Source organism: Danio rerio, chromosome 7 (genome assembly GCF_052040795.2).
Source record: "Danio rerio strain M-AB ecotype USA chromosome 7, GRCz13ab, whole genome shotgun sequence".
NCBI classification, from domain to species: Eukaryota; Metazoa; Chordata; class Actinopteri; order Cypriniformes; family Danionidae; genus Danio; species Danio rerio.
The window spans coordinates 9,195,001-9,222,953 of record NC_141027.1 but is presented as its reverse complement, the minus strand read 5'-3'; the positions used below and the strand labels follow the sequence as shown (position 1 = coordinate 9,222,953).

Sequence of the window (27,953 nt, the reverse complement as noted above, 5' to 3'; positions counted from 1 at the left end):
AACGACTACCATTTTCCAACATTCTTCAAAACATTTTATTTTGTGTTTAACAGAAGAAAGGTTTAGAAGCACTTGAGGCTTCTACATTTTAATTTTTGGGTGAACTGTCCCTTTAAATCCGTTGTCCTGATAAAGAACACATACAAACATTGGGCAAATATGCTTTTTAATTGAAAGAATCTCCAAAGCAGGAATATTTCTAAAGAAAAGCTTCAGAAAACAGATCGCGCAACACTAAAGACACATCAGTAACTCCTACTTTCACAACAGAATACAAACAAACACCACAAACAATAGAAATATAGCACTTTGCGTTTGTATTCAAGGAATAGCTCACACAAAAATGAAATTACCCAGTTAATTTACTGGCTCTCAGCTCATCCAAGATGTCAGTAGAAGATTTGAGCTGAATCAGGGGTCCTTGGTGGTTTATATAATGGCAGTGAATGGTGACAGGTTTTTTAGATTAAATACAATTGATTCCAGATCAATAGTTGTGGCTCCTAATGACACACTGAGGTCTTGTGAAGTGTAAATAATCAATTTGTTGAATAAATTGAGCATTATTTACAATGTTATTAGCTTTATTCCCACTCTTTAAACCCACTTTAATCAACAAACTGCATAGCCAAGACGCTCACTTAAAGTGACAGGACTACATTCAGACTCCAGTCGCATATGCGCTGAGAACTGTTTAAATGGCCTGAAAGTGACTTTATTTAGGGAACTTGTGTAAATGGAGCCGCTACTGTAAACTAAAATGCACTCTAAAATATTCATAAATGAGCAGTTTTCTGTTTTTTGTGATTCATGTTTGTATTTTTCCTCATTTATTTCTGCTTTTGAATCGCATTATTGGCTCTTGATCTTTCTTCCAATAATTTTTAACACTGAAAAGTTGGAGAAAGTGAACATTTTTCATAGTTTAAAGTGATATATTGTCTGGATTGGTGTTGTATATTACACAACAAAAGCCTTATAATAAACCGCCAGTACATTTTCTGCTATTTTACAATCTTATATCTCTACATATCATTTCAAACTACTAAAATGTCAATAGAACTTAAAATTTTCAACTTAAAAAAAAAATCATCATCAAAATTCAACAGAGCAGAGATTAAGGTCTCATAATGCAGTTCACAACTGTAAATCAACACAAAAACACACACTTGTGAATCACAAAATACAGAAACTGTTCATTAACAGATATTTCTTGTGTGACACAATTCACAAAAATGGAAATCAAGATTGCAGGGATGCACTGAAATGAAAATTCTGGGAGGAAACCTAAAATTCTGGATGCACTTGAAATAAAAAATGAAATGAAAATGCAGTAACAATTTAGTACTTGTTAAATAAAGTAAGACTTTTTAAATGCATCTGTCACTTAAATCATGCCAATTAATTATGATAGTTCATTATATGAAGGTAAAATTTTAATTGACAGTGATTGAGTTACTTTATCTAGCTGTGAACGCTTAAAAAGTCCTGTTATTGGTGCATTATTTCGCTCATTTTTTTCTTTTTCGGGAAAAAACCCATCCAAAAACACAATTTAACCCATAAATCAGTGCATCTCTATTCTTATGTAAATGTAGTCTAGGCCAGGGGTCACCAACCCTGTTCCTGGAGAGCTGCCTTCCTGCACATTTCAGTTGCAACCCTGACCAAACACACCTGTTTGTAATTATCAAGTGCTGCTTTAGGTACTATTAATTGGTTCAGGTGTGTTTGGTCAGGGTTGGGACTGAATTCTGCAGGAAGGTAGTGCTCCAGGAACAGGGTTGGTGACCCCTGGTCTAGGCACCTTTGATGATGAATATATTTCTCTTTTGATTTCCTCCATCCTAGCATGCTTTCTTCCGTATTTGTAATTGAAGTTACAATTGGACTACATTGAGCAGGCTGTGGATTTAAGGTAATAATATTGTGCATCATGTTTAATGTCTTACACGGACCAATCATTTCACTTCAAGACTCCTCAGTGTGCCATGACTACTGACTTAGACTCATTGATATGCATTTATTATTAATGTAAAAAAAAAACTGCTCACCATTTATTTTCATTATATGAATCACGTCAGATTCAGCTTAAACGCTTCCTTAATGTTCTGCTGAAGAAGAAAGAAAGTGCCTACTATCTTGCATGTTCTGTAGGTGAGTAAGTAAACAAGGAAACTTTCATTTTTGAGTGATCTGCCCCCTTTAAATCCCTCTAGATTTGTATTTAGCACAGCATTTAAGTGCAAAAGCAACAACGAAATAAAAAAAGAGGAACACGTTTCATTACTGAAACTCATCAGCCGCCTCGGGAGTAAATAATACCTTTGGTGAGGAGGCGTCATCTGAAGCCGTCAATCATACACTGGCATAATAACCATCATAATAATCATAAAGAAAGTGAAAAACACTTGTTTAAAAATCATTTACAAGGCAGAAAAGAAAAACAAATGTGGATATTGATGTCATTTTGATCGCAAATGTGATTATTATTCATAAAAGAAGTATATAATTGTCAATTTTAAGCATTATTATGTGTAATTTAACCTTTAATTTAACTGAATATGTCTGTTTTAAGCTGCGCACTACAGTATATTCATTTAAGAATACATATATTTGTTGAGTAATATAAATAAATAGGTTAATATGGTTTACAATAGGACATATTAGTTAATATTTACTTACATGAACAATATATTACAGTATTTAGCTCTGTTAATGTTAGTTCATGAAAATAAAGCCATTTAATGCTAGCTCATAGTGTTAACCATGATGATTTAGGATTTGAATAATGCATTAGGTAATGTTGAACTATGATTAACAAATGCTGTACCAGTATTGTTCATTATAAGTAAGTAAATACTTCAGTTATGAAACCTTATTGTAAAGTGTGACTAAAAGTAACAGTATGCATGATTGGAAATGCAATGATTCTGTATTGTGTGTATTATGGGAGTTATTGTGCAGTGATGAGGCTGACAGCTTCATTCAGATATAGATGTGTGTGTTCCTGTGGGAGCGTCAGAGACGAGTCTGACGGGCGTTTATCCTCATCCTCCAGCAGACGGGCCTCTGCGGCCGGGCCTCCAGGAGCACGAGCCTCCAGCGTCTCCTGACAGAGGACTGTAGCCTACAACACACACACCCACACAAATGAACACAGGCAAAACACATGCACACACTTTCATTATTGAAGCAAATATAAACGACAGCAGAGAATGGAAGAGTAGATCTCAGGTTAATGTGCAGAATTGTGAAGCCTTAATAAATGACAACTTTACTATGAAAATTTACATTCTAGCAGTATTTAGAAAGTTATTTTTTTTAACAATATAGTTAGTATTAATATATTTAATACACATACTAAAATAATAAATATATAAAAATAATAAAGGAAAAATGAATACAAACAAATGAATAAAAAATAAATATAAATACATTAAATAAATAATTGAATAAAAAAATTATAATTAATTAAAATAAAAAATAATATATGATTATAAATAAATTATTTAACATTAATAAAGTATAAAAATATCATTAAAGAAAATAGTTAAAAACAAATAATTTAAAATGTAATTTTAAATAAAGAATTTAAATAAAGTAGAAAAAATATAAAGTAAAAAAACGATAAATAACAAATACATTTTTTTAATAAATAAATAATTGTATTAAAAGAATAAACTAATTAACAAAAAAATAAACAAATAAATTATAAATAAATTAAAATTTAAACAAATTGTAAAAAGTAAATAATTAAATACAAACAAATAAATAACAAAATTTTTTTTTAAATAATTAACAAATAAATAAATAATTGAATTAAATAATAATAATAATAATAATATTATAAAATAAATAAATAAATATAAATAATTTCAATTTAAATAAATAAAAAATAGGTAAATTGTTAAATAAAAACAAATAAACAACAAATACAAAAATAAAAACAATAGTAAATAAATAAATAAAAATTTAAATAAACACAAATAAATAAATAATAATTGAATTAAAATATTAAACAAATTAATGAAAATAAAAATGAAATTATAAATAAATTATTTAAAATTTAAACAAATTATAAAAATGTAACTAAAGTAATTAATTAAATAAATAAAAACAAATAACAAAATTTAAAAATAAAAAACAAATAAAATAATAAACAAAAATAAATAAACAAATAAAACATAACACAAATAAAATAAATAAATAATATCAAAATAAACAAATAAAAACGTTCCTCTCTTCAGGGGAGAGTAAGCAGCGAGTAAATTCTCTTTTTTTTTTGTGAACTCTCACTTTAAACCAAATCAGACCATCACAAAACACACTAAGCTAAATATGGTTTAATGATTGTTATCAAAGAAAATGACACACAGACACACACTTTATTAATATAGCACACTCTACTCATAAATGATGGTGAAATAATCCTAAGAGAATGTAAAGCGTTCATACCGCTGCTGCGCAGGGGTTTCTTCTCTGTCTTTGGTCTCAGCGAGCTGGATGAAGCCGCCTCTTCTGTGTTCTGCTGAAAATGAGAAATCATCTGTAAAATCACATGTAATCTGACAGAAATATCACTGACAGATGTCTTACTTGTGCAACTTTAGCGCTCCCTTTGTAACTCTTTCCTTCCTGCATGCTGTCCCACATCTCGATCTTCTGTCTCCTCTTCTCCTCCTCCAGCTGAAGAGATGAAGAACCAAAAGATCATCAACACAGACGCCAAGTTCACAGTGCAGTATTTCTTTAAAACACATCTGTTACGCGGGTCTGCGTTTTATGTAATTCAGTTATTTATGTGTTGCGGGTTTGTGCTTGTTGCGCTTGAGTTATAGGAGGAGTTTTTCTAGCCGGCTTGTCCAGGATTGGATGACGCCCGTGACGTCACTGGGGATTCCCAGTATATAAGGCTGACAGCAATGGCGGCTCAGTCTCTCTCCGCATGACAGGCGATCCTACATGCCGCCCTCTTTAGTGTTTTGTTCTTGTTAACCTTTTTATTCTTTACTTCGTAATGTGTTAACTAGCTTGTTTATTTTGATACTTTGAAAAATAAACCACTATCTGCCACGAAAACATAGTCACGTTTTGTTATTTATTTAGTTTGGTGAAGGTAAGCAGTGGCCCGGAAGACTTACCTGTTTTTATTCCTTTCACGGGAGTTGTAGGTAAGATTTATTCATTTAAAAACAGTATAATCAGAGACATGTTTTCCTTAGTTGCCCTACCTGTCTACTTAATTTTTGTTAATGTTTTATCTCTTTTGGAAACTTATGATTAATGACAATTAAAGAGTATTGACGGGACGTGAATTTATTAATTCAATCGTCTGTGTCTTTCATATGTTCGGCTCAAACTTTAATTGTTGTTGTTGTTATTCGAGCCAGTTTAGAGTTTTGGGCCGTTCTGATATGGCTACACTGTGTGTATACGCACACACAGAACATTTTATGAATTCATCATAATTTAATGCAGCTTGTTTATTATAATAAATCTTGATATAACTTGTGCTTAAAGAGCCCCTATTATGGGATTAAGGGAGCTTCCATGCAGTGTGTAACAGCTTTAATTAAATGAAAACATCCAGCTGAGGGTTAAATCACTGTGTTTAAAATGATTGATTCTTTAACAAAATAGTCAACTCGGAGTCGAATAAATAAATCATGTTGGGTTCGAATCTTTTCCCTGATACAGTACATCACCAAATATGTAGTGCCAGATCCGGTAAACCGTGAATTAGTGTCTTCAGACACTAGCGGATCGCGGGGAAAGTAGCAGCAGAGACTATTACACATGGATAGGCCCACACGGAATCTGCACGTGCAGAATTCCGCAGATTTTCCGCAGATTTCTGTAGATTTTTAGCCCATCATTAATTCTGTTTATTTACTTGAGTAAATGTGTATATCTGAATTTATTCAGTTTTTATTCAGTAATTTGTTACTTTTTATTTCATATATTAAGGTTATAGTTATGATACTCCGCTGGATACTCCTAAAATAATTCCACAGAAATCCGCAGATTTTTACCAAAATTCTTCGCAGAAATAGCAAAAAAACGTCCGCAGATTCCATCTGGCCCTGCGCATGGGACCTTGTCAGATTTTGTCATGAACTGTTACAGTTCAAATGGACCAGTTTCTTCTTCCTCCAGATCATAACATGCAAGTGTCATTAAAGTTCTTGCCTCATTTTGTGTAGTTTGCAAAATATGCATTTAATTTAATTGTGTGTTGCAACTTGTAATTGCTCCCATGGTCGCCCACTGAAGCTAAGCAGGGTTGCTCCCAGTCAGTACCTGAATGGGAGACCACATGGGAAAACTAGGTTGCTGACGGAAGTGGTGTTAGTGAGACCAGCAGGGGGCGCCTAACCTGCGGTCTGAGTGGGTTCTTAAGCCCCAGTATAGTGAATGGGACTCTATGCTGTCAGTTAGCACTGTCTTTCAGAAGAGATGTTAAACTGAGGTCGTGACTCTCTGTGGTCATTAAAATCCCCATGGCACTTCTTCTAAAGAGTAGGGGTATAGTAACCCCGGTGTCCAGGCCAAATTTCCTCAATCGGTCCTTACCCATCATGGTGAAGGATTCGGATTTCTGCTTTCCAATCCGTCTTATCATGGACCAACGTTTTTCCTTTTCATCATCCTGTTCCTCATAATTTGTTTTATTAAATATAAATATTTGATGAGTATTTACATTTGAATTGATTTAAACTAATTAATAAGTCAACACATTAGTTAATATAAGAATATTTAGTGCCTGTCTCTGTATAACTACTTTCAGGAGCCACCAAATTAGGTCAGAGGTCTCGGAGACCTTGAGAGGAACTTAGGCTGAGGACTGGAAGCAGCTGTTTCTGTTGTTATTCTAGGAGTTAATACTTTCTAAAATGGCTAAAGTGATTTTGCTGTTTTTACAGTTAATTCTTTTAAAGTGATTCTACTTTTTATTCAAGATAGACTTTGTGTGGTGAGGATAAAACTGCCTAAATGTAGATTATACCGGCTTTTAACCAGTTTTGATTAAGACGGCTGAGAGCACACTCAGCCTTGGATAAGAAACAGATTATACTTTAAGTGTGTGTGTTCTATTTGATTGTGGATCTGTTTCACAGGTCTGGAGTCAGCTCTAAACAGTCTTGCGGATGTCTGACGTTTATACTTAAAGGTGCATTAGGTGATCTGCCAAAATGCTAACCGCTTAGCATATTATCTTCAGAGGCGGGGAGAAACTGTGATTCAAAGCCACACCCCCTGATATCGCGAGCGCGCACCACATCACAACAGCAGACAGACAACCCACTAGTTGATGTCATTCGCCAGTTAGTTAGTGCCAACGCCGTGCAGGAATTAAATTTATTACTTAGCCACACTTACATGCTATTGCAGAGTAAATATTCAGAGTAGCATGGTAAACAGTATAGGAAGGCTGTCATTGTTCAAAAATGACCCAATGTGAATATAAAAGCAACTTCAGCTCAATAAAGCAGGCTAGGCGGAATAGCGCTATTTACTGGTGTTTTGTTGTTAAATTAAATTTAAATCTACATTATAGATGCTGTCAAAGGACCTTATGAAACTGAAAATAATCACATCAATCTTTCACCAGGAGATTTCAGTGGCTGAAAATCACATCTGTGCATATAAGTCATTCATAACAGAACACAATCTAACATAAGCTTAGCCCGACTAAAATAGTCTTAAAACAGAAGTGTTTTAAAACAGGTGTCGTCCTTCCTCCAGCATGCTAAAGTAACTCCAATATTGATTCAGGTTTTTCAAAAGTTTCAATTCAGCTTTTGATTTCTCCTGGTCTGTCTCGTGACCGTGCGGCCGCTTTAAGGGCGAATTATACCCGCGCCTGGCTTTACAGTAATCGGCCCGAGTTCAGCTGTCCTTCGGCGCCTCCGACTCAGCATCTGCGAGCGACCCGCAGCTTGCTCGCGCGCATGCGTTTGTGATGCAGACGGGCACGCGCTAATGGCGGATGTGCGTGAACAGATGCGCAGAAGTCGGAATCTACATTTGTTGACAGACAGTCTGACCTGCCTATCGGAATTAAGGGAGATGACGGTCCGACTCTATTTAATTGGATGAACATTTTTTAGTTTAATGCTTTCCCCAGAATATAAAAATACATATAAACACATTTAGATCATTTACTGTAATCATAACTATTGGACTGTGAAGAGACTTTCAGCCAGCACAACAAAAAATGTTTCTGAAGACAATCACCTACTGCACCTTTAAGATATTGTTCAGAATTGTTCGCACAAACACCACGTGGATATTTTCCTAGTCTATCTGTGTTTTAACCAATCAGGTTAGAACACCAATATGTGTGACAGAGTTAATGACGTCATGTGAGAGTATAATTGTTATTGATTTGTGATTGTAAGCAGAGCGGCCTAGGAACTCATTGCGAGTGTTGAAGCTGGCTTCTGCTGATGAAACTGCAAACTATCTTCAGTAAACTTGATTTATTTATTTGAATCTCTGACTCTGGCTCTTCTTCATCTGACAAACTGGTCATTATTTGGGTTAAACTGTATACCGTCCCTACAATGGCCTCTCAATCATCCCCATACACTGAATTGTCTCTGGATTGTACACTGGCGCTGTTGTCATGTGGAAGCCGTCGCATCATCCAAGTGGTTGCTGCATGCGCTATAGGTAAACTGAATAAACTAAATTGGCCGTAGTGTATGTGTGTGTGTGTTAAATGTTTACCAGTACTGGGTTGTAGCTGAAAGCGAATCCGCAGTGTAAAACATTTGCTGGAATAGTGGGTGCAGTGCAATCTGAGCTGCATCCAATGCTTTTTAATGCGCTCACTTAACCCCACCCGTCACAGTGACGTCACTCACTCCATTGAGTGCATTGTGTCTGACATTGCATCACTGAGTGATGCAATCTCAGCTTGCATCCAGATACTATTGGGAATAGTTGGTGGTTCATTCCGCTGGGGTGACCCCTAATAAATAAGTGACTAAGCTAAAGGAAAATGAATGAATGAGCCTCACCATGCGCTGTTTCTCCCTGAACTCAGCTGCTCTGGCGTCCTGCTCCTCCTGCATTCTCCTGCGGGACGCCTCCAGAGCCTCCTGACGCCTCACCACTGACCCCACATCTAAACGCACACACAAAATCACAAACATGCATGCAAACCCACCACACACACACGTGGAAACCCAATCACACACAAACACACACACACACACACACACACACACGTCAGTATCTCCACTCATTTCTAAGTATTCTAGTGTCCAGACGCTGTTGTTTCTGACCGTGAGCCTCGGCTGAGCCAGACGAGCTGCGTGTTTGTGTGGAGGATCTGCTCTTGCGGAGATGCTGGATGAGCAGATACACTCCAACACATCCGAACAGCAGATACCAGCCATACTCCGACATGAACGCAGTGACTGCAGCAAAAACACACAAAACACAAGGTCAATTAGTACACACTAGTGAAAGAGTTAGAACACCCTATTGAATTTCATGGTTTTCCTTTATCAGCACATAGTATTAAACTAAACGTTCCTTGTGATTTATTTATTGTATTTATTTATTGGATGATTGAATTTCGCTGCCTCGATAGTGTAAAAATTCAACAGAAAACCATAAAACATGATCTATTTCTTTAGCATCCATGTTGCATGCTGTTTATTGTATTTTAGTCAGATACCTCCCTACAAAATAATCTTATTCACTCTCCGGCCACTTTATTAGGTACACCTTTCTAGTACCGGGTTGGACCCCTTGTGCCTTCAGAACTGCCTTAATCCTTCGTGGCATAGATTCAACAAGGTACTGGAAACATTCCTAAGAGATTTTGCTCCATGTTGACATGATAGCATCACACAGTTGCTGCAGATTTGTCGGCTGCACATCCATGATGTGAATCTCCCGTTCCACCGCATCCCAAAGGTGCTCTATTGGATTGCGTTCTGGTGACTGTGGAGGCCATTTGAGTACAGTGAACTCATTGTCATGTTCAGGAAACCAGTCTGAGATGATTCGCACTTTATGACATGGTGCGTTATCCTGCTGGAAGTAGCCATCAGAAGACAGGGCTCAACAATGAGGACTGCCTGCTGGCCCGGGGCCAGTGTGCAAGACGCTCAGGACAGTATAAAGAATGGTTACTGGCCCGATAGGGGCCAGTGCTGGTTTGTCACTAAAGTTTAATTTGGCTGCGACTGTTTGTCAATTGCGTGCTTTCATGCCCAAACGTTTGTTTCAGAACTTGTTTGCCCAGTAAGCGCGATTCGTGCAGCTAATATGATTATTATGTTGATGGATCAAGCAAGAACAAGAAGTGAAATGCATTTTAAATTAAGATTTACAAATAAATGAATAAGAAAAATACTGACAGTATTATAGACTGATGTAATGAGCCAGCTTATAAAATTAGGAATTTTGGTGGATTTTAAACAAACAAAAAACATAAAATTGTCAACTAAATAATTAAACTAAACCACACATGAAACAATTTACTTTAATCTAATCAGTATTGTATTTAAATTAAATCATTTTTAAATTGTAAGTTGTATTTAAAGAAAATTTATGCTGAATAACTAAATGGCTAACTTCTTTTTTTGGTGGGGCCAGAGAAAATTTTGGCAGGGCAAGTAAAAATCTGAACCACTTGCCCGATCGGGCCAGGAGAAAAAAATACCCTGGAAGATGAGTACACTGTAGTCATAAAGGGATGGCATGGACAGCAACAATACTCAGGTCGGCTGTGGTGTTGACACAATGCTCAGTTGGTACTAATGGACCCAAAGTGTGCCAAGAAAATATCCCCCACATCATTACACCACCACCAGCCTGAACTGTTGATACAAGGCAGGATGGGTCCATGCTTTCTTGTTGTTGATGCCAAATTCTGACCAAATCATCAGAATGTTGCTGCGGAAATAGACTCATCAGGCCATACAACGTTTTTCCAATCTTCTATTGTCCAATTTTGGTGAGCCTGTGTGACTTTTAGCCTCAGTTTCCTGTTCTTAGCTGACAGGAGCGGCACCTGGTGTGGTCTTCTACTGCTGTAGCCCATCTGCCCCAAAGGTTGGTCGTGTTGTGTGTTCAGAGATGCTCTTCTGCAGACCTCAGTTGTAAAGAGTGGTTATTTGAGTTACTGTTGCCTTTCTATCAGCTCGAACGTTTTAGCTTATATTAGCATAGATCATTGAATCGGATTAGATCGTTTCTCATTCAAAAAAATAGCCAATGAAATTGATTAGTTTCCTATTTAAAGTTTGACTCTTCTGTTGTTACATTGTGTACCAAGACTGACATAAAAGTTAATATTTTATAGGCCTATAAAGCTAGGAAATATTCTCCCATCATTCCAGTGTAATAATCAAGAAACTTTGATGCCATGCCATTATTTTAACAAGCTTTCAACATCAAAGAAGTCTAACTTTCAAAATCAACATAATAATTATCATCTACCTCATTGTCATTGACATGAATTGTATTATTAAAGTAACTGTCACAAAGACAAATATATATATATATATATATATATATATATATATATATATATATATATATATATATATATATATATATATATATATATATATATATATATATATATATATATATATTATTGTCTTCATGAAAGTTACTCATTACTCATTCATTCCTTTTCAGCTTAGTCCCTTTATTAATCTGGGGTCGCCACAAAGGAATGAGCCGCCAACTTATCCAGCACATGTTTTATGCAGCTGATGCCCTTTTAGTTGCAACCCATCTCTGGGAAAAATAATAAAAATAAAAAATAATAATAATATTATATATATATATATATATATATATATATATATATATATATATATATATATATATATATATATATTTTTTTTTTTTTTTTTTTTTTTAATATATATATATATATATATTTATATATATATATAAAATACTAGTAATATATACAAATAAATACAAAATTCTTTTTGGCATCACGGTGGCACAGTGGGTAGGACAATCGCCTCACAGAAAGAAGGTCCTGGTTTGAGACCCGGCTGGGTCAGTTTGGATGTTCTCCCCATGTTTGTTTGGGATTCCTCTGGGTTCTCTGGTTTCCCCCACAAGTTCGAACACATGTGCTATAGGTGAATTGTGTTTTTGAACCAAACCACAGTATAATAGGGGAATTAGCCGGTTGTGGTACTATTATAGTTGCTATATGGTACAACAACGATACTAATACAAACAAATTACCCAATATGGTAGCTTTCTTCAACTATGTTTAACGTAACACCACAGTTTACTGAAAACTAAAGTATACTACAGTATTTATTATAGTTTACTGTTCACTAATACTATACAGGAGCATAATTAATACTACAAACTATAATTAATACTACGCTGGAGCATTTACAAAAAAAAAATATTGCAAATAATATAAAACAATTGGGAACTGTCATATATGGTTGTTGTATTATTGAATTGTTAACTGTTTAATACATACAATATTAAAAATAACTCGTGCATCTAATTCAGTACAGGTTCTACTGTAACTAATAAACAGTAATTGGCTAAATACACAAGCTTTTTCTGTGTTCTCATCATTTCCGTATCACTTCGCTACAAAACGTCGATTCATTGTTACCGACGAGTCCTTTTCGAACACACATGAGCTTATTAGATATTACTAAAGCAAAACACTTGACATTATACATCTAAATACCGTTCACAGGTAAGTATTAGCTCAGTAAAGTGAAGCCTGGGCTCATGTTTACATACCAGACGGTTGAAGGAAACTCAGATCCTGGTTCTGCGGAGGAACATCTTCATTCCGGACACGCGCTCCGTCCTCCGCCTCCATCCTTCACAGCACCTTTGAGCAGTTTTACGATGTTGTTCTGAAAATATATAATAACTAACACATGTTTATTCCCTTCTTGTTGCTGTACGCGAGCTAACCTGCAACGCCACACTGACTCACTTCCGCAGCCGTGAGACAGCCAATCAGCGTTAGGATGACGTGGAGGCTTGTCGCACTACGAAGGCTGTCATAAAAATAAAAGTTTATATTTTGATTATGACGTATATTGCTTTCAAGTCTGAATGTTATTTCAGTTATTCAATTATTTGAAAAGGCTTGGCTCTTACCTTACACATTTTGTGTCTCTCCATTATAAAATGATCACATTTAAGATCTGATTTCTTTAAAAATCAGTGATATTCAATGCCTGTTTTACATACGATATGACGTGGGTCTCAGATCGGAAAAGAAGCACTGCATTAAACTCCATTTCCCCCCGTCACATCTTTAAAAAATGACAGCTGTATTTGACCCCAGTATTTTCAATGGAGTTCCTGCGCTAGCCTGTTGCTACTTACGATGCTAGTGGTTACAACGGTCTTTCATCTCGTTTTATGATTCAACAACTAAATGAATGCTTAACTCTGTTGAACTGAATGTATTTTAATTACATTACAGCATCGTTGCTGTAAAAGCAACCTTGTGGAATTGAATTAAGTCACATTAAGCTTTCACCGGAAGTTTATTGTTGGCTTTAAATCATAATGTTAGCTGTGCATAGAGCCGTTCAAATGGAAGCCTGTAGGTTATCATATCGTCTTTTTATTCCATGTTTAAGAATTTTGGTCAGATTTTTTTGTGCTTTTTTACAACAAAATGTATTTTAACATTGATTTTTCCTCATGTGACAGGCAGCTTTATTTTAATGAGCAAATAATAATTAATAAATCAAAGGTTTCTTCACTACTACCTAATTTACTACCCTGCTGAAAAATCCAGCTTAAACCAGCCTAGGCTGGTTGGCTGGTTTTAGAAGGTTGACCAACCTGGTTTTAGAGGGGTTTTGGCTATTTTCCAGCTTGGTTTTTGCTGGTCAGGCTGGAAAATGACCAGCTAAAACCAGCTTGACCAGCCTGGTTTAAGCTGGACAAAGCTGGTTTTGGCTGAGCTTCCATTCTGGCTAGGCTGGTCAAGCTAGTTTTAGCTGGTCATCTCCCAGCCTGACCAGCTAAGACCAGGCTGGAAATGGCTGGAAACCAGCCTGAAAGTGACCAAAACCCCTCTAAAACCAGCCTGGTCGACCAGCTAAAACCAGCCAACCAGCCTAGGCTGGTTTACGCGGTTTTTTTCAGTAGGGTAGATTGTCTTAATTGATTTCAATTACATACTAACATTATTTCATTCATTTTCTTTTCAGCTTATAGTCCCTTTATTGTTCTGGGGTCTCCAGCATATGTTTTACGCAGCGGATGCTTCCCAGCTGCAACCCATCTCTGGGAAACATCCATACATTCTCATTCACACATACACTACAGACAATTTAGCCTAACCAATCCACCTGTACTGCATGTCTTTGGACTTGTCAGGGAAACCTGAGCACCCAGAGGAAACCCATGCGAATATGGGGAGAACATGCAAACTCCACACAGAAATGACACAGCCAAGACTCAAACCAGCGACCTTCTTGCTGTGAGGCGATCGTGCTGCTACCCACTGCACCACCCTAATTACTAATATTGTTACAAAATGTTTAAAATGTGTAAAAACTGTAAACCTTTAAAAGGACTTTCTAGATGTTATATAACTTGATAATTTGCCTGCAGGTTATTATAATTTATATGCTCATTATTTGTTTTCTTTTATTTACTTTCCATTGTTTCAGTTATACACTACCTGACAAAAGTCTTGTCGTTGATTCCCGTCCCGATCAGCACAAATATTGCAGAAGACCTACTGGAACCCGTATAGAGCCAAGACTCTCACAGACATTAGTCAGGTTTGGTGAAGAAAAAAAATCATGGTTTGGGGTTGCATTCAGTATGGGGGCGTGCGAGAGATCTGCATAGTGGATGACAACATCAACAGCCTGAGGTATCAAGATGTGCTGCCCATTACATTACAAACCACAGGAGAGGGCAAATTCTTCAGCAGGATAGCGCTCCTTCTCATACTTCAGCCTCCACATCAAAGTTCCTGAAAGCAAAGAAGGTCAAGGTGCTCCAGGATTGGCCAGCCCAGTCACCAAACATGAACATTATTAAGCATGGGGTAAGATGGAGGCGGCATTGAAGATGAAGCTAAAGCATCTTGATGAACTCTGGGAGTTCTGCAAGAAGATTTCTTTGCCATTCCAGATGACTTTATTAGTAAGTGATTTGAGTCATTGCAGAGATGTATGGATGCAGTCCTCCAAGCTCATGATGGAGTCAGACACAATATTCATTCAGTTTCCACTGCAGCATGACTTTATATTCTATACTGGACATTATTTCTGTTAAGTGACAAGACTTTTGTCTAAGCAAAGTCAGACCTTAGTGTCCTAATTAAACCATTACAAATCAAGGCATGATCATATTTTATTTTGGTAAAAGATCAAAATGTCAAATTTCTAATGGTGGTGTAATGGTACGGGGGATATATTCTTTGCACACTTTGGACCCATTCCTATCAACCTAACATTGTGTCAACGCCACAGCCTACCTTAGTATTGTTGCTGACCATCTTCAGATGATTACCTCCAGCAGGATAATGTGTCATAAAGCGTGAATCATCTCAGACTGGTTTCTTGAACATGACAATGAGTTCACTGAACTCAAATGGCCTCCACAGTCACCATATCTCAATCCAATAGAGCACCTTTGGGATGTGTTGGAACGGGAGATTCGCTTCATGTATGTGCAGCCAAAAAATCTGCAGCAACTGCGTGATGCATGTCAATATGGACCAAAGCCTCTGAGGAATATTTCCAGTACCTTCTTGAATCTATGCCACGAAGGATTAAGGCAGTTCTGAAGGCAAAAGGGGGTACTAGTAGAGTGTACCTAATAAAGTGGCCGTGAGTGTGTGTGTGTTTATGTATGCATGGATGGATGCATGCATGCATGCATACATACATACATACATACATACATACATACATACATACATACATACATACATACATACATACATACATACATACATACATACATACATACATACATACATACATACATACATATATATATATATAATATGGCCATATTTTCCAGTTCACAAAATATTATGAAAAACTAACACAAACACTTTCCCCCATAATCAGACAAGCATAATTCATAATTAAAAACAAAAAATCCGAGTTCATTAAAAAAAATGTTTAATGTACTTTAAATTTACAAACAAAGCAACACTTCTGAAAACAAGTGCTGTCAAATACAGCATTAAAACGGCATTAAATGATTCTGAAACATCAACAACCGAACAGAACTACGATCCATTCACATGCATTTCCTCCTGCATGTCTTCATCATTGTTTTCTCCCTGCATGTCCTCAAACATGGGCACAGACTCAGACATCTCCTCCTCTTCTTCCTCCTCCTCCACCATGTTCCCTGCTCCTGAGAAATAGTAAAAGCATGCTCATTTTGACCCCATTTAGCACTTTTTAAACTTTCATAAGGGTTTTAAACACAGTTGGTTGCCAGCAGTGTGTGAATACAACCAGATTCCAATGATAGCAATCTATTAATTCTGATTTTTATAATCACACTTGATATAAAGAGTCCGCAGAAACACTTTGATTGACATTCTCCCTTTGTATTTGTCAGAGGGGGAAAGCCCCGCCCACTAGTGATCATCTATTCCTCATTAGCATAGGAACTAGTTTTTAAATCTGCAAAAATGCCGCCACAGGCCTTTGTAGCTCCGCCCACTTTTGAAAACAGCTCAATCTCATTTGAATTTAAAGCGACAGTCACCAAAATGAAACAACTAGGATCAAGGTCTAAAAGAGGCCGTTTCAGAGAGCTATCTGTGTGATATTTTGAGCTGAAACTTCACATACACTCTAGGGACATCAGACATCTATTTTACATCTTGTAAAAAGGGGCATAATATTACGTTTAACATTGAATGAGATTTATACTAAATTTCCAAGCATTTTCCAATCCCTGGTGCTTTACTGAATCCTACATTAATGCATAAGTGTGCAATTAAAAGCTACCTGATCTGAGGTCTCGTCCTGGAATCTGTCCGGCCTGCAGGAGTCCCTTCAGCCGCTCCACTTCAGCCAGTGACGTAGCATTAGCGATAGCATTCTACATGCAACAACATTGAGACGCATTACATCATGCAACATACATCAATATTACATTAAAATATGCAGAAAGTTTTCAACACTGTGAAAAGTGTTGCCGATAAATGTGTACATTTAACATGAAAATCTTGTACAGCACATTGTTTATTTTAGTCTCATTTTTAATTAACGATTGAATAAGTCACTCATAAAAACATGTTGCTTTGCCAGTTGTATCATTCTTGAATTATTCAGTGACGCATTTTTGATGGCTGGTTGTTGCCACCTATTGGTTAAACAATGTCATTGCTACAACTTTCATTTTTAGCATCAAGTTCCATTAAACCGTGATTTTTAGTCTTCACCTTAAACATCAGCATTTATATATGAACTATAAACTGTTCTCCCAGTGCTTCTGCATGGTTTTATTGTTTATAATTTGGAAATAATACTGTCTGAACAATAAAACACAATTTCTTTGTCCAAAGATTTGAATGCAGTGCATCAAATGATTTATCAAAATATGCAAATCACAATCATTTATTATTTAGGTTGAGTGGGTGTAAGTTCCTGATCTTTTAATGATAAATTGTGCAGTATACATGACAAAATGAGATAGATGGATGGATGGATGGATGGATGGATGGATAGATAGGTGGATAGATGGATGGATGGATGGATAGATAGGTGGATAGATGGATGGATGGATAGATGGATGGATAGATGGGTGGATGGATGGATGGATGGATGGATGGATGGATGGATAGATAGATAGATAGATAGGTGGATAGATGGATGGATAATTAGATGGATAGATGGATGGATAGATAGATAGATAGATAGATAGATAGATAGATAGATAGATAGATAGATAGATAGATAGATAGGTGGATAGATGGATGGATAATTAGGTGGATAGATGGATGGATAATTAGATGGATAGATGGATGGATAGATAGGTGGATAGATGGATAGATAGATAGATAGATAGATAGATAGATAGATAGATAGATAGATAGATAGATAGATAGATAGATAGATAGATAGATAGAAATGGATGGACCGATAAAGTAAATTATAGATGGATGGAACAGACTAATGATGGATGAAAGACAGATGGAAACATGGACAGATTGATGAAAAAATAGAAGGATAGACAGACAGATGGGTGGGCAGACAGATAGCTTGATATATGGATGGATGGATGGATAGATAGACGTATAGATAAAATGAAATAAAAAATACAGACAACAGAACATTAGAGACAAAATAAACAACTGATATAAAAAACAGACATAGATGGAATAAATGATAAACATGGCTAATAGATGAACCCAATTTCAAATCAAAATAGTCATTTAGGATATTTTATTTCCAGAAAAATGTCAGCTGATCAAAATTACAAATGTTTTCACTTGTTAAGATTAAAAATCAGGGTTATTCTAACCAAATATCGTTTTAAAAATTAAATTTAACAAATGTAAAAAAAATTTTTTTTTAATTAATATCAATATGTCTAAAACATGCACTTTTTATTGTTATAATAAATGTTTTCTGTAAAAAAAAAACAATAAATAATATGTTAATATAATAAATAATATGTTAAGAAACCAAGCTGTGGCATTAAAAGTCAATCAAATTCTGTATAATGTCAAGCTGACTTTTCTTGATCATTGTCATCTTTTGCAAAAACTGTGTACTAGAGTACTCTAAAACCTTAAAGTAAGAGTTTTTATTTACTTATTTTGACAGCATTTTACTCAAAAACTGTACCTTGATGGCTTCAACCTCGGCAGCAGACGGGCCTGTTTTCTTCTCGGTCTGCAGTCCTGCTCCGGGAGTGAACCTGAGGGATACAGTAGTTGGGCGTTTAGACTATATTCCCGTTTACAATGCTTCTGCAGCCTTTTAACCACTGTTCCCATAATCAGAGTGTAGTAACTGGAGTATCTCATCAATGTCAATAAACTGATACGAGACAGAAAAGCCTTGAGCCAGCTCTCCTGAGAAAACACTGCCGAAGTTTAACACTAAAAATCGAGTATAAAAGAATAGTTCACATGAAGATTAAAATTCACCCCATGATTTACTCACCTGTAGTGTATTTGACTGTTTTCTATCAGACAACTACATCAGTTTCATATTTTAAGCTGCCTCTTCCATGCTTTTTAAAGGATTTTTTTTACTTTTTAAACTTCCAAATGTGCATAAATACATGGCAAACCGAACCCATATGCTGCCAAGAAGTTAATGATCGTCTTTTATGGCAGACTGATGTGATTGGGTAACAGAAATATTTCTAAATTAACAAAAATGTTTCTAATTTCTAATTATAAACTCAAAATTAAAGACTTCTTCCAAGTTTTAGTCAATTCTTGTCTGATCTCGTATTGAACATATGATGCATGACATAAGATGCGGAAATAGAAGAGTAAAATACTGTACAACGCCAAGCCGTTTTCTTGATAGTCTATAGTGTTGGAAAAATTTTAATTGTAAAATATTTTTATAGCCTAAAGCCTGTTTCACACCGCAAGAGCCAGAAATGCGTGTTTTTTCGGCATCCATGTTAACAGATTCGAGCTTTCATACTGCACCCAGACGCATCGCATCAGCACAAATCGCAACGCTCCATTCACACGGGGCGTCAGCGTCAAAGCTTTCCATTCACTTTGAATCAGGTGTTGCCGAACTGGACCCACCGGCGCCACTTCAGAGGCGTTGCTCGCTGCAGAAGTTGGGACTAGCTCAACTTTTAAAGCGCCGAAGGAAGCGTCAGCCAATCAGATCTCTGAATGCAAATACACCAGCTCAGACAGTGGCCTATTGCTGACTGAATTTCATTGGCTGACGCTGCTATGACGATCACTGAGCCCCAACTTAAGACACGCCTTCAGTCAAGCGTTGACGCTGAAGCCCCGTGTGAATGGGGCGTAAACGTCGCTGAAGCAGCAGTGCTGCGATAGTTTCGGCGATGGGTCAATTAAAGTGACAGTGCATTGATAATGACCAAAAACACATTGAATGACAGTAAAAAGCAATTTTACCCAATTAATGAATCAATAATATCCACTTATTTATAAATAGTCAATCAAATGAAATTAAATGATTAAAAACGGCAACAAACATTTAATTAGGCCCGAACTACCATCTCCAGGTTGGAGGAAAGTCCTTACCCCAGGTGGAAGAGTTCAAGGAACTTGGGGTTTTGTTCACGAGTGAGGGAAGGATGGAAAGTAAGATTGACAGGCGGATCGGTGCAGCGGCAGCAGTAATGCGGTCAATGTACCAATCCATTGTGGAAAAGAAGGAGCTGAGCCGAAAGGCAAAGCTCACGATTTACCGATCAATCTACGTTCCTACTCTCACCTATGGTAATGAGCTTTGGGTCATGACCGAAAGGACAAGATCTCGGATATAAGCAGCCGAAATGAGTTTCCTTTGAAGGGTGGCAGGACGCATCCTTATGGATAGGGTGAGGAGCTCTGATACCCGGGAGGAGCTCGGAGTAGAGCTGCTGCTACTCCACATCTAGAGAAGTCAGCTGAGGTGGCTTGGGCATCTGTTTCGGATGCCTCCTGGATGCCTAACTAGGGAGGTGTTCCAGGCATATCCCACCGGGAGGAAACCTCTGGAAGACCCAGGAGGGACTATGTCTCTCAGCTGGCCTGGAAACGCCTGGGAATCTCCCCGGAGGAGCTATAGGAAGTGTCTAAGGAGAGGGAAGTCTGGGGTTCTCTCCTAAGACTGCTGCCCCCGCGACCCGACCCCGGAAAAGCGGCAGAAAATGAATGAATGAACGTATGTATAAAATTATTATTACTATAGGCCTACATCACCTGACAATCAAAAACAAAATGACAGTACTGTATGATCTCTATAGTTTGTAAAATAAAGACTTGCAGGTTAAGGAAACAGCATAGGAAGTTGCCGCGGGCCTTGGTGCAGATGAAAAGTAAAAAGTAAAAAAAAGTGTACTTGTATACATAGATAGGAAACTGGATGGATTAGACAGGGATAGACTGATCTGTGCAGCAGCTGCCAATGAGCTGCGTGACGCAGAAGCAGTTGGTGTAAAAGGCAAACGGCTGCGTGCTGCTTCTGCTCTCCATACACGCAGCTCACGCTCTGCTTTCGCTTGCAGTATCAAACAGGCGTTCACACTAGACATTTGTTTGGGAACCTGCTGCATTTGCCCCTTGGCTTTGTTCGTTTGGCATATGTAAAACCAGCAATCGTGCTCTGATCTGCGCCAAAACAATTGGTCCGATATCACCTGAATGAGGTGGACTTGGCTCGGTTGAAACGAACTCTGGAGCGGATCGAATGTAGTAAGAAAACAATACGATCCAACAAACAAACGAGCCAGCATATATCACGGTGTATTATGGTTATGTAATAGGCATATTCGGCTATATGAAGTAAAAACTAAGAGTAGGGCGGGATGTCATTTCTACGACTTTTTTCCCCCCCCAAGTATCGGTACAGGTACCATTTTAAAAAACAAAAACACACAAGCACTATCCAAGCCTAGCGCCAAGCGGTACACTTGAGATGCATCTATACCCAGAACCTCTGTGACTAATGTATCGTTCACCAAACATCGTCAAGTGACTTGAAATCATAATTTAAAAAGAAATATTTTTGTTATAAAACTCATTAATCTGTTTATTAAAGCGTGTTAATCGCCTGGTGGTGCATTAGTTTGACTAAAGATTCACGCACTTTTCAAAGCTTCAAAATAAAAGTCTCTATCCAACACGATTATGCAGTAATGAAGAGCCAGGATTAAATTGAAAACCACCCTGACTGTGTTTATCTGAATGAAGAAAGTCATAAACATGAGGTTGGTTTGAGTAAATTATGGGGTGATTTTCATTTATGGGTGAACTATTTTCTTTAACAGCCAATTCAGAGTCCGTTTTGGTGCTCCGAGATGTTTGCAACTTCCACAGTCCAGTGATTCGGGAGAGCTGAGCTTGATCAAGGAGTTTCATCTTACGTTTTGGATTGCTTGGCAATATCCTTTGCAAGCTGAGCACCGCGTTTGCCTTTGAACATTTTTTCCGCCTCCTGACGTTCCTGGTGATACAGCAGAGAGTTAAAGCAAAACGTTCACAACAGACCATTGCAACACTGTTCTTCACATGTGCGTTATTCAATGATCAATGCAATCCAGTTATTTCAAATTAATGTTAATGGAAAATAAGTGTACACTTCAGGCCAATTAATAAATGGTGATTTTCATGCACATCTTGTTAATAAAGCTGCTGTAAAATGCAGATTATGCTTTCCTTCAATTGCCAGTACATTGGTAGAGTTGGGATGAGGAGGTGTGATTGGTGTATAATTTGACAGCAAGTCAAACTTAAGGCTTTTGAAGACATTTTTAAGACCATTATAAAAACATATCAGATTTATACAGGGCTAAACACGAAGCATTTTTTCCTAACGGGCAGTGAGAGAAAAAAAAAAACTGACCCCTTCAAAACAAATACAATTTTGTTATTTCTAAGCCACACATTTTAAATAATGTGTCAAAACGAGCAAACTCTAGTCTAATTTTAAAAAATGGAGTTAAGAGGTGTTAAAATGATCCAAACTAAAACAGACCCAACCGCAAAAAGTACTGAGCCTTTTTGGATTAATCCTGCTGCCGTAGGCAATGCCCTGGTTTCCTCCCCTTTTGAAAAAAACAGCCGATAGTGTTTATCCCAGCTCTGCCAGTGAGAGTGGTTGAGCTTAGGCGTATCAAATGAAAAGCATCTTGAATGGGGCGGGGCTTGTCAAACACTAGAGAGCATTTGATTGGTCAAAAGATTTGATGAAAACTGAAGCATGAGATGATGTGAATAAAACAATTGATCCATTTAGATGGAACGTTTACATGTTTATATCTTTTAAACGCATCTAATTAAACGGGAAATTTAATACATGTATGAGTGTTCATTTATGATTGGGTAACTTCACAACAGAGGACAATTAAGACCAGTTTAAAACAATTCAAGACCTACGACACGATTTTTCAGTGAATTAAAAACTTTAAGCCTAAAAATTAGTTTTTGAAATTTAGGACATTGTAGGACTTCAAGACTTTAATTGGAGCAGCATTTACTACACAGAGTTGTAGCTCAGTCAGTGTAATCAGACAATAATAACACTGAGATAGTCATTCTGTGATATGACGGATGTCTGCAAAACTTCTCAAACTATGCTGTACTTTTTCCCCACCAAATTCACTTCATAAGTAAACAAAATCAATGAAAGAATTTAAATCTCCTGTTTATTCAGCAACCGCTATAAAGATCTGTTTTCAGCGTATATGGATTTTCCATGCAATATAGCACCCTTTGACTTTCGATTTACTTTTGATCACACAACCACACTTTCCTGACAAGATGTGCATGACAATCACAGATTTTGCCGATTTCATTTCAATTCATTTATACAACTGCATATAAAGAACAGAGCCCAGACTGACAAATCAAGTGATGAGTAAACAAATTATGATAATTGAGTCTTCTAAAAAATTAAAAAACAGCATGTGTTTTATCAACAAGTCTAACACAACAAAACAGGAAAGGAATATTAAATAAAAAACAAAATATCAAAAACAATAATGCTGTACAATTTGAATACAACATCATTCTCAATAAATAACATGACAGTTTAATACAAACCCCATTTCAAGTACAAATGAAGGTCTATTGGCATGCCAGATCACATTCAACAAGATTACAGTACCTTTTACTTTGATTTTAGCTAAAAATCAAATATATATATATATATATATATATATATATATATATATATATATTACAATTTTTATCATTTTAAATTATAATATTATAATCTATATATTTATAATTTGGCTCTAATATACATTAACATCCAAACCTCTGGGGCTAGAAATACTTTAAATGTTGCATTTATTTAAATCAAATAAACTTGTAAAAACTCATAATGTGAACTATTACAACTTAAAATGAGTCAAAGTTTCATTAGTCGTTGTAATATGCTATTTTCATTATTAATATTTAAAAACGGTTGTGCTGTTTTATAAATTTATGGAAACTGCAATAGGTTGTGTTCAGCATTTCAACAACAAAACTGAAAAATACTTCTCTTGTAATACTGTAAATCTTATTTTTGTTCGATGTAATTTAACTTTGCTAAAGAACAATATTGATTTCTTTAAAACATCTGATTGATCCAAACCTTTTGAATCAAATGTACTGATTTTAAGGTTTAATCATACCTTCAGTTTGACCTTCTGGAAGTCCAGAACTCGGATCTGTGGAATTTTATTGATGACATATAATCTGTAATGTTTCTTGTTGGTAACTGGATTCCTGAGGAGACTACAGAACAGAACAGATCAAATTAAACACATTAGTAACACATTTCTATAATACATAGATTTATAGCAATAAAAAGTAATTAATAATATTAATATAGAATATAATAAAGTAATATATATATATATATATATATATATATATATATATATATATATATATATTAAAACTATTTTACTTTTGATAGAAAATCTACAAATAGTTAATGAATCTACATTGAAAAAAAAAGTTACGCGTTTTTCCAAATAAATGTTTTATAACAATTAATATGCAATTTAAAAAAAAGAAAATTGTATACTAAAAATAATGACTATAAAATTATTTTCCTTCCAATATTGTCCAAAATGAATAAGCTAAAAACCAAAATACAGACCAATAAAAACTAATTGCAAAAAGAAACATTTTTTGAGACTGATTACAAAAAACTAGACCAAATATACAATGAATTACAATCTACTGAGCTGATAACAATAACATTAAAATAGGATTTCTTTAGCCAATACACATATGGCCATCAATACACAGTTAGTCATTAATGACAGTTAATTATTAGTGATCTAAACTTAAAACAATAAAGGAAAACCATTAGTACAATTCATAATGTACCTGAGCAGACTCAAAGATTTTACTGTGGCAAGAGGATCCAAATCACCCTGGTGAGCACAGAAAAAAAAACTATTATTTAACCACAATTCAATAAAATCCAATTTAAAGCTTAAGGACTAAATACTGACTTACAACCCCAAATCAAAAAAAAAGTTGAGACATGGAAAATGCAAATTAAAAAAAAAAGTAGTGATTTCTAAATTTGCTTTGACTTGTATTTCATTGCAGACAATATGACACACATCATTTAATGTGTTCCTCAAAGATTTTAATTGTTTTTTTCTAAATAATGGTTTTCCCAATTTTGGTTCTTGCGACATTTCAAAGTTGAATCAGTAAAGCATTTACCACTTTGTAATGTTGCCATTCCTTTTCACAACACTTAAAAGACTGAAGACACCAAGTGATAAAGTTTTTCAGGTGTAATTTTGTCCCATTCTTCCTGCAAACAAGTCTTAAGATGGGCAACAGTAGGGGGTCTTCGTTATGGCATCTTACACTTCTAAATGCACCACACATTCTCTATTGGAGACAGGTCAGGACTGCAGACAGGCCAGTCAAGTACCTGTATCGTCTTCTTCCGCAGCCAGGACTTTGTAATGTGTGCAGAATGTGCTTTTGCATTGTCTTGTTGAAATATGCCTGGAAAAGAAGGCAGCATACTGTGCTCCAAAATCTCTATGTACTCTTCAGCATTAATGGTGCATCACAGAAGAGCAAGTTACCTTTGCCAAGGGCACTGACTCAACCACATACCATGACAGACCCTGGATTTTGGACTTGTTGCTGGCAACAGTCTAGATGATCATTTTCTTCTTTTTTCTGGAGCACAAGGCATCCATTGCGTCCTTGTCCTTTACATACTGAAATTTCTTCAGGCTCCTTCAACCTTTTAACGATGTTCTGCACTGTTGAAGGTGAAATATCTAAATGTCTTCCTGTCTTTCTTTGAGGAACATTATTTTTAAATATTTCAATCATTTTCTCATGTATTTGTTGGCAAACTAGCGACCCTCTGCCCATCTTTGTTCTTAAATGGCTGGACCTTTCTTGGATGCTGCTTTTGCACCAAATCATAATTACAATCACCTGTTGACATCACCTGTTTCAAATCACATCATTAATAAACCAATTGACATGATTACTGGCCCGAAAGTATTACTGTCACAACTTTTTTGGAAAATGTTGCAGATAGGAATAACAGGAAAGGATGTATTTTCTTAAATGAAATGAAGGTTTTGATATGAAATTAATATTTTGTGTTCATATTTGATGCAATGAAATACAAGTCACTACGAAATCAGTATTTTCTTTATTTATTTGCGTTTTCCATACTGTCCCAACCCTTTCTGATTTGGGGTTGTAAGTAAAAAAAGGCTTATGCTGAATAATCTCCAGCTGAACTCACCAGCTCTTGAATGTTGTTGCTTGTGAGAATGAGCTCCTTCAGGTCTGGTAAAGCCTGCTCCAAGTTCTCTCCAATTCGGCTAAAATAAACCAGACAAAAACAGTCAAGCTTTAATTTGTGTGATACGCTGAAGATGACAAACTCAAGTGCAATGGAAACTTTTCACGTTGCCGGGTTTCTCAGCAGCAGAAGTCATCATAGTCAGGAAAAACTCAGAGCACAGTGAATGGGAGAGTACAACAATTATATATTTTTGCATTCTTTTTGCTGTAATAATGAAAGAAAAACTCAATGATTGTGTCTTCCAGACTTTCAGAAGACGGAAAAAATATTGTGAGACTGATGACAGCAGCAAGGAGAGAGAACAACCTCAAAATTTACTGTCCTGCCTATAGACGCTGCACTGGGAACACCTCGACTTAGGGCCAATTTGTTAGTTTTTGTCATTTGATGCGAAGATGACCTAATACAAAGTATAGCTTTATAAATACACATCATTTATTGTTTTTTAATCAAAACATGAAAAACTGCCAATGATATAAGATGCTGAAGACCTCTAAAACAGTCATCGCTGCCTTTTAAAAAGGGACCATGCACAACAAGTGCCAGGGGTGACCAAACTCAGTCCTGGAGGGCCGGTGTCCTGCATATTTTAGTCTCAACCCCAATTAAACACAACACACCTGAACCAGCTAATTAAGCATGCAAAAAACTTCTAGGCAGGTGTGTTGAAGTAGATTGGAGCTAAACTATGCAGAACACCGGCCCTACAGGACAGAGTTTGGACACCCCAGGTCTATAGACATTGAAGATGACAAACTCAACAAGAGAAATGGACCCTTTTCACATTTCCAGGTTACTCAGCAGCCGAAGTTGTCATGGTTGAGTGAATCTAAAGCGTAGTAAATCGAGATATATATATATATATATATATATATATATATATATATATATATATATATATATATATATATATATTGCATTCCTATTTAATAGGGCTGCAACTAATGATTATTTTAATTATCTGTTGATTATTTTTTCGATTAATCAGACAAAAAAAGCAAAACAAGAAAAGCATTCATTTCCAACCCTTTATTAAAAAAGCTCATCCCTCAGCTGTTGTAGTAGTAGTAATAATAATAATAATAAACTAAGTAGTTTTTTTCCTGTTTTCTATACAAATTTCCAAAAAAATCTTAAATCAAGATACATACTAGACATATGAAGTAGCAAAAGAAATTATGTCTTGCTTTCTAAAAAAAAAAAAAGAAAAAAAAACACACCCCAAAATTAAGTGATTATTTGTTTAAGCAAAATGATTTGCCAATGGGGTAAGAAAAACATCTTAAAAAGATAGAATCTCAAACAGAAGTTTAGCATCGTTTAATTTTCCCATGCCATTTTTCTTGTCTAGGTTTGATTTAAGAATCTTTACATATTTGGCCTGGAAATTAGTCAAAATAGGAAGAAAAAAAGAAAGAAAAGCTTTTTTTGCAGTGCAGCTATCTATACATGACAACA

The 27,953-nt window shown here is 36.0% G+C and overlaps 3 protein-coding genes across 5 annotated transcripts in view; all 3 read right to left on the bottom strand.

Annotated features, from left to right (window-relative positions):
* The window catches only part of pcsk6 (proprotein convertase subtilisin/kexin type 6), an 884,625-nt gene that overhangs the window by 656,545 nt on the left and 200,127 nt on the right, over positions 1-27,953 (bottom strand). The window lies entirely within an intron of this gene.
* selenos (selenoprotein S) lies at positions 22-12,996 on the bottom strand. Its single transcript, NM_001045334.3, is given in 6 exon segments — positions 22-3,130; positions 4,459-4,531; positions 4,600-4,689; positions 9,030-9,136; positions 9,297-9,431; positions 12,766-12,996. Coding segments are annotated over 6 exon segments (573 nt in total). The 5' UTR covers positions 12,848-12,996; the 3' UTR covers positions 22-3,044.
* Positions 16,121-27,953, bottom strand: part of snrpa1 (small nuclear ribonucleoprotein polypeptide A') — a 13,946-nt gene continuing 2,113 nt past the window's right edge. The window contains 7 exon segments of one of the 3 annotated variants that reach the window (NM_001007383.2): positions 16,121-16,383; positions 16,989-17,082; positions 18,834-18,906; positions 22,063-22,142; positions 24,319-24,421; positions 25,025-25,071; positions 26,433-26,511. In NM_001007383.2, coding sequence (NP_001007384.2) covers positions 16,253-16,383; positions 16,989-17,082; positions 18,834-18,906; positions 22,063-22,142; positions 24,319-24,421; positions 25,025-25,071; positions 26,433-26,511 — 607 coding nt within the window. In that variant the 3' untranslated portion in view covers positions 16,121-16,252. 3 annotated transcript variants of the gene reach the window in all.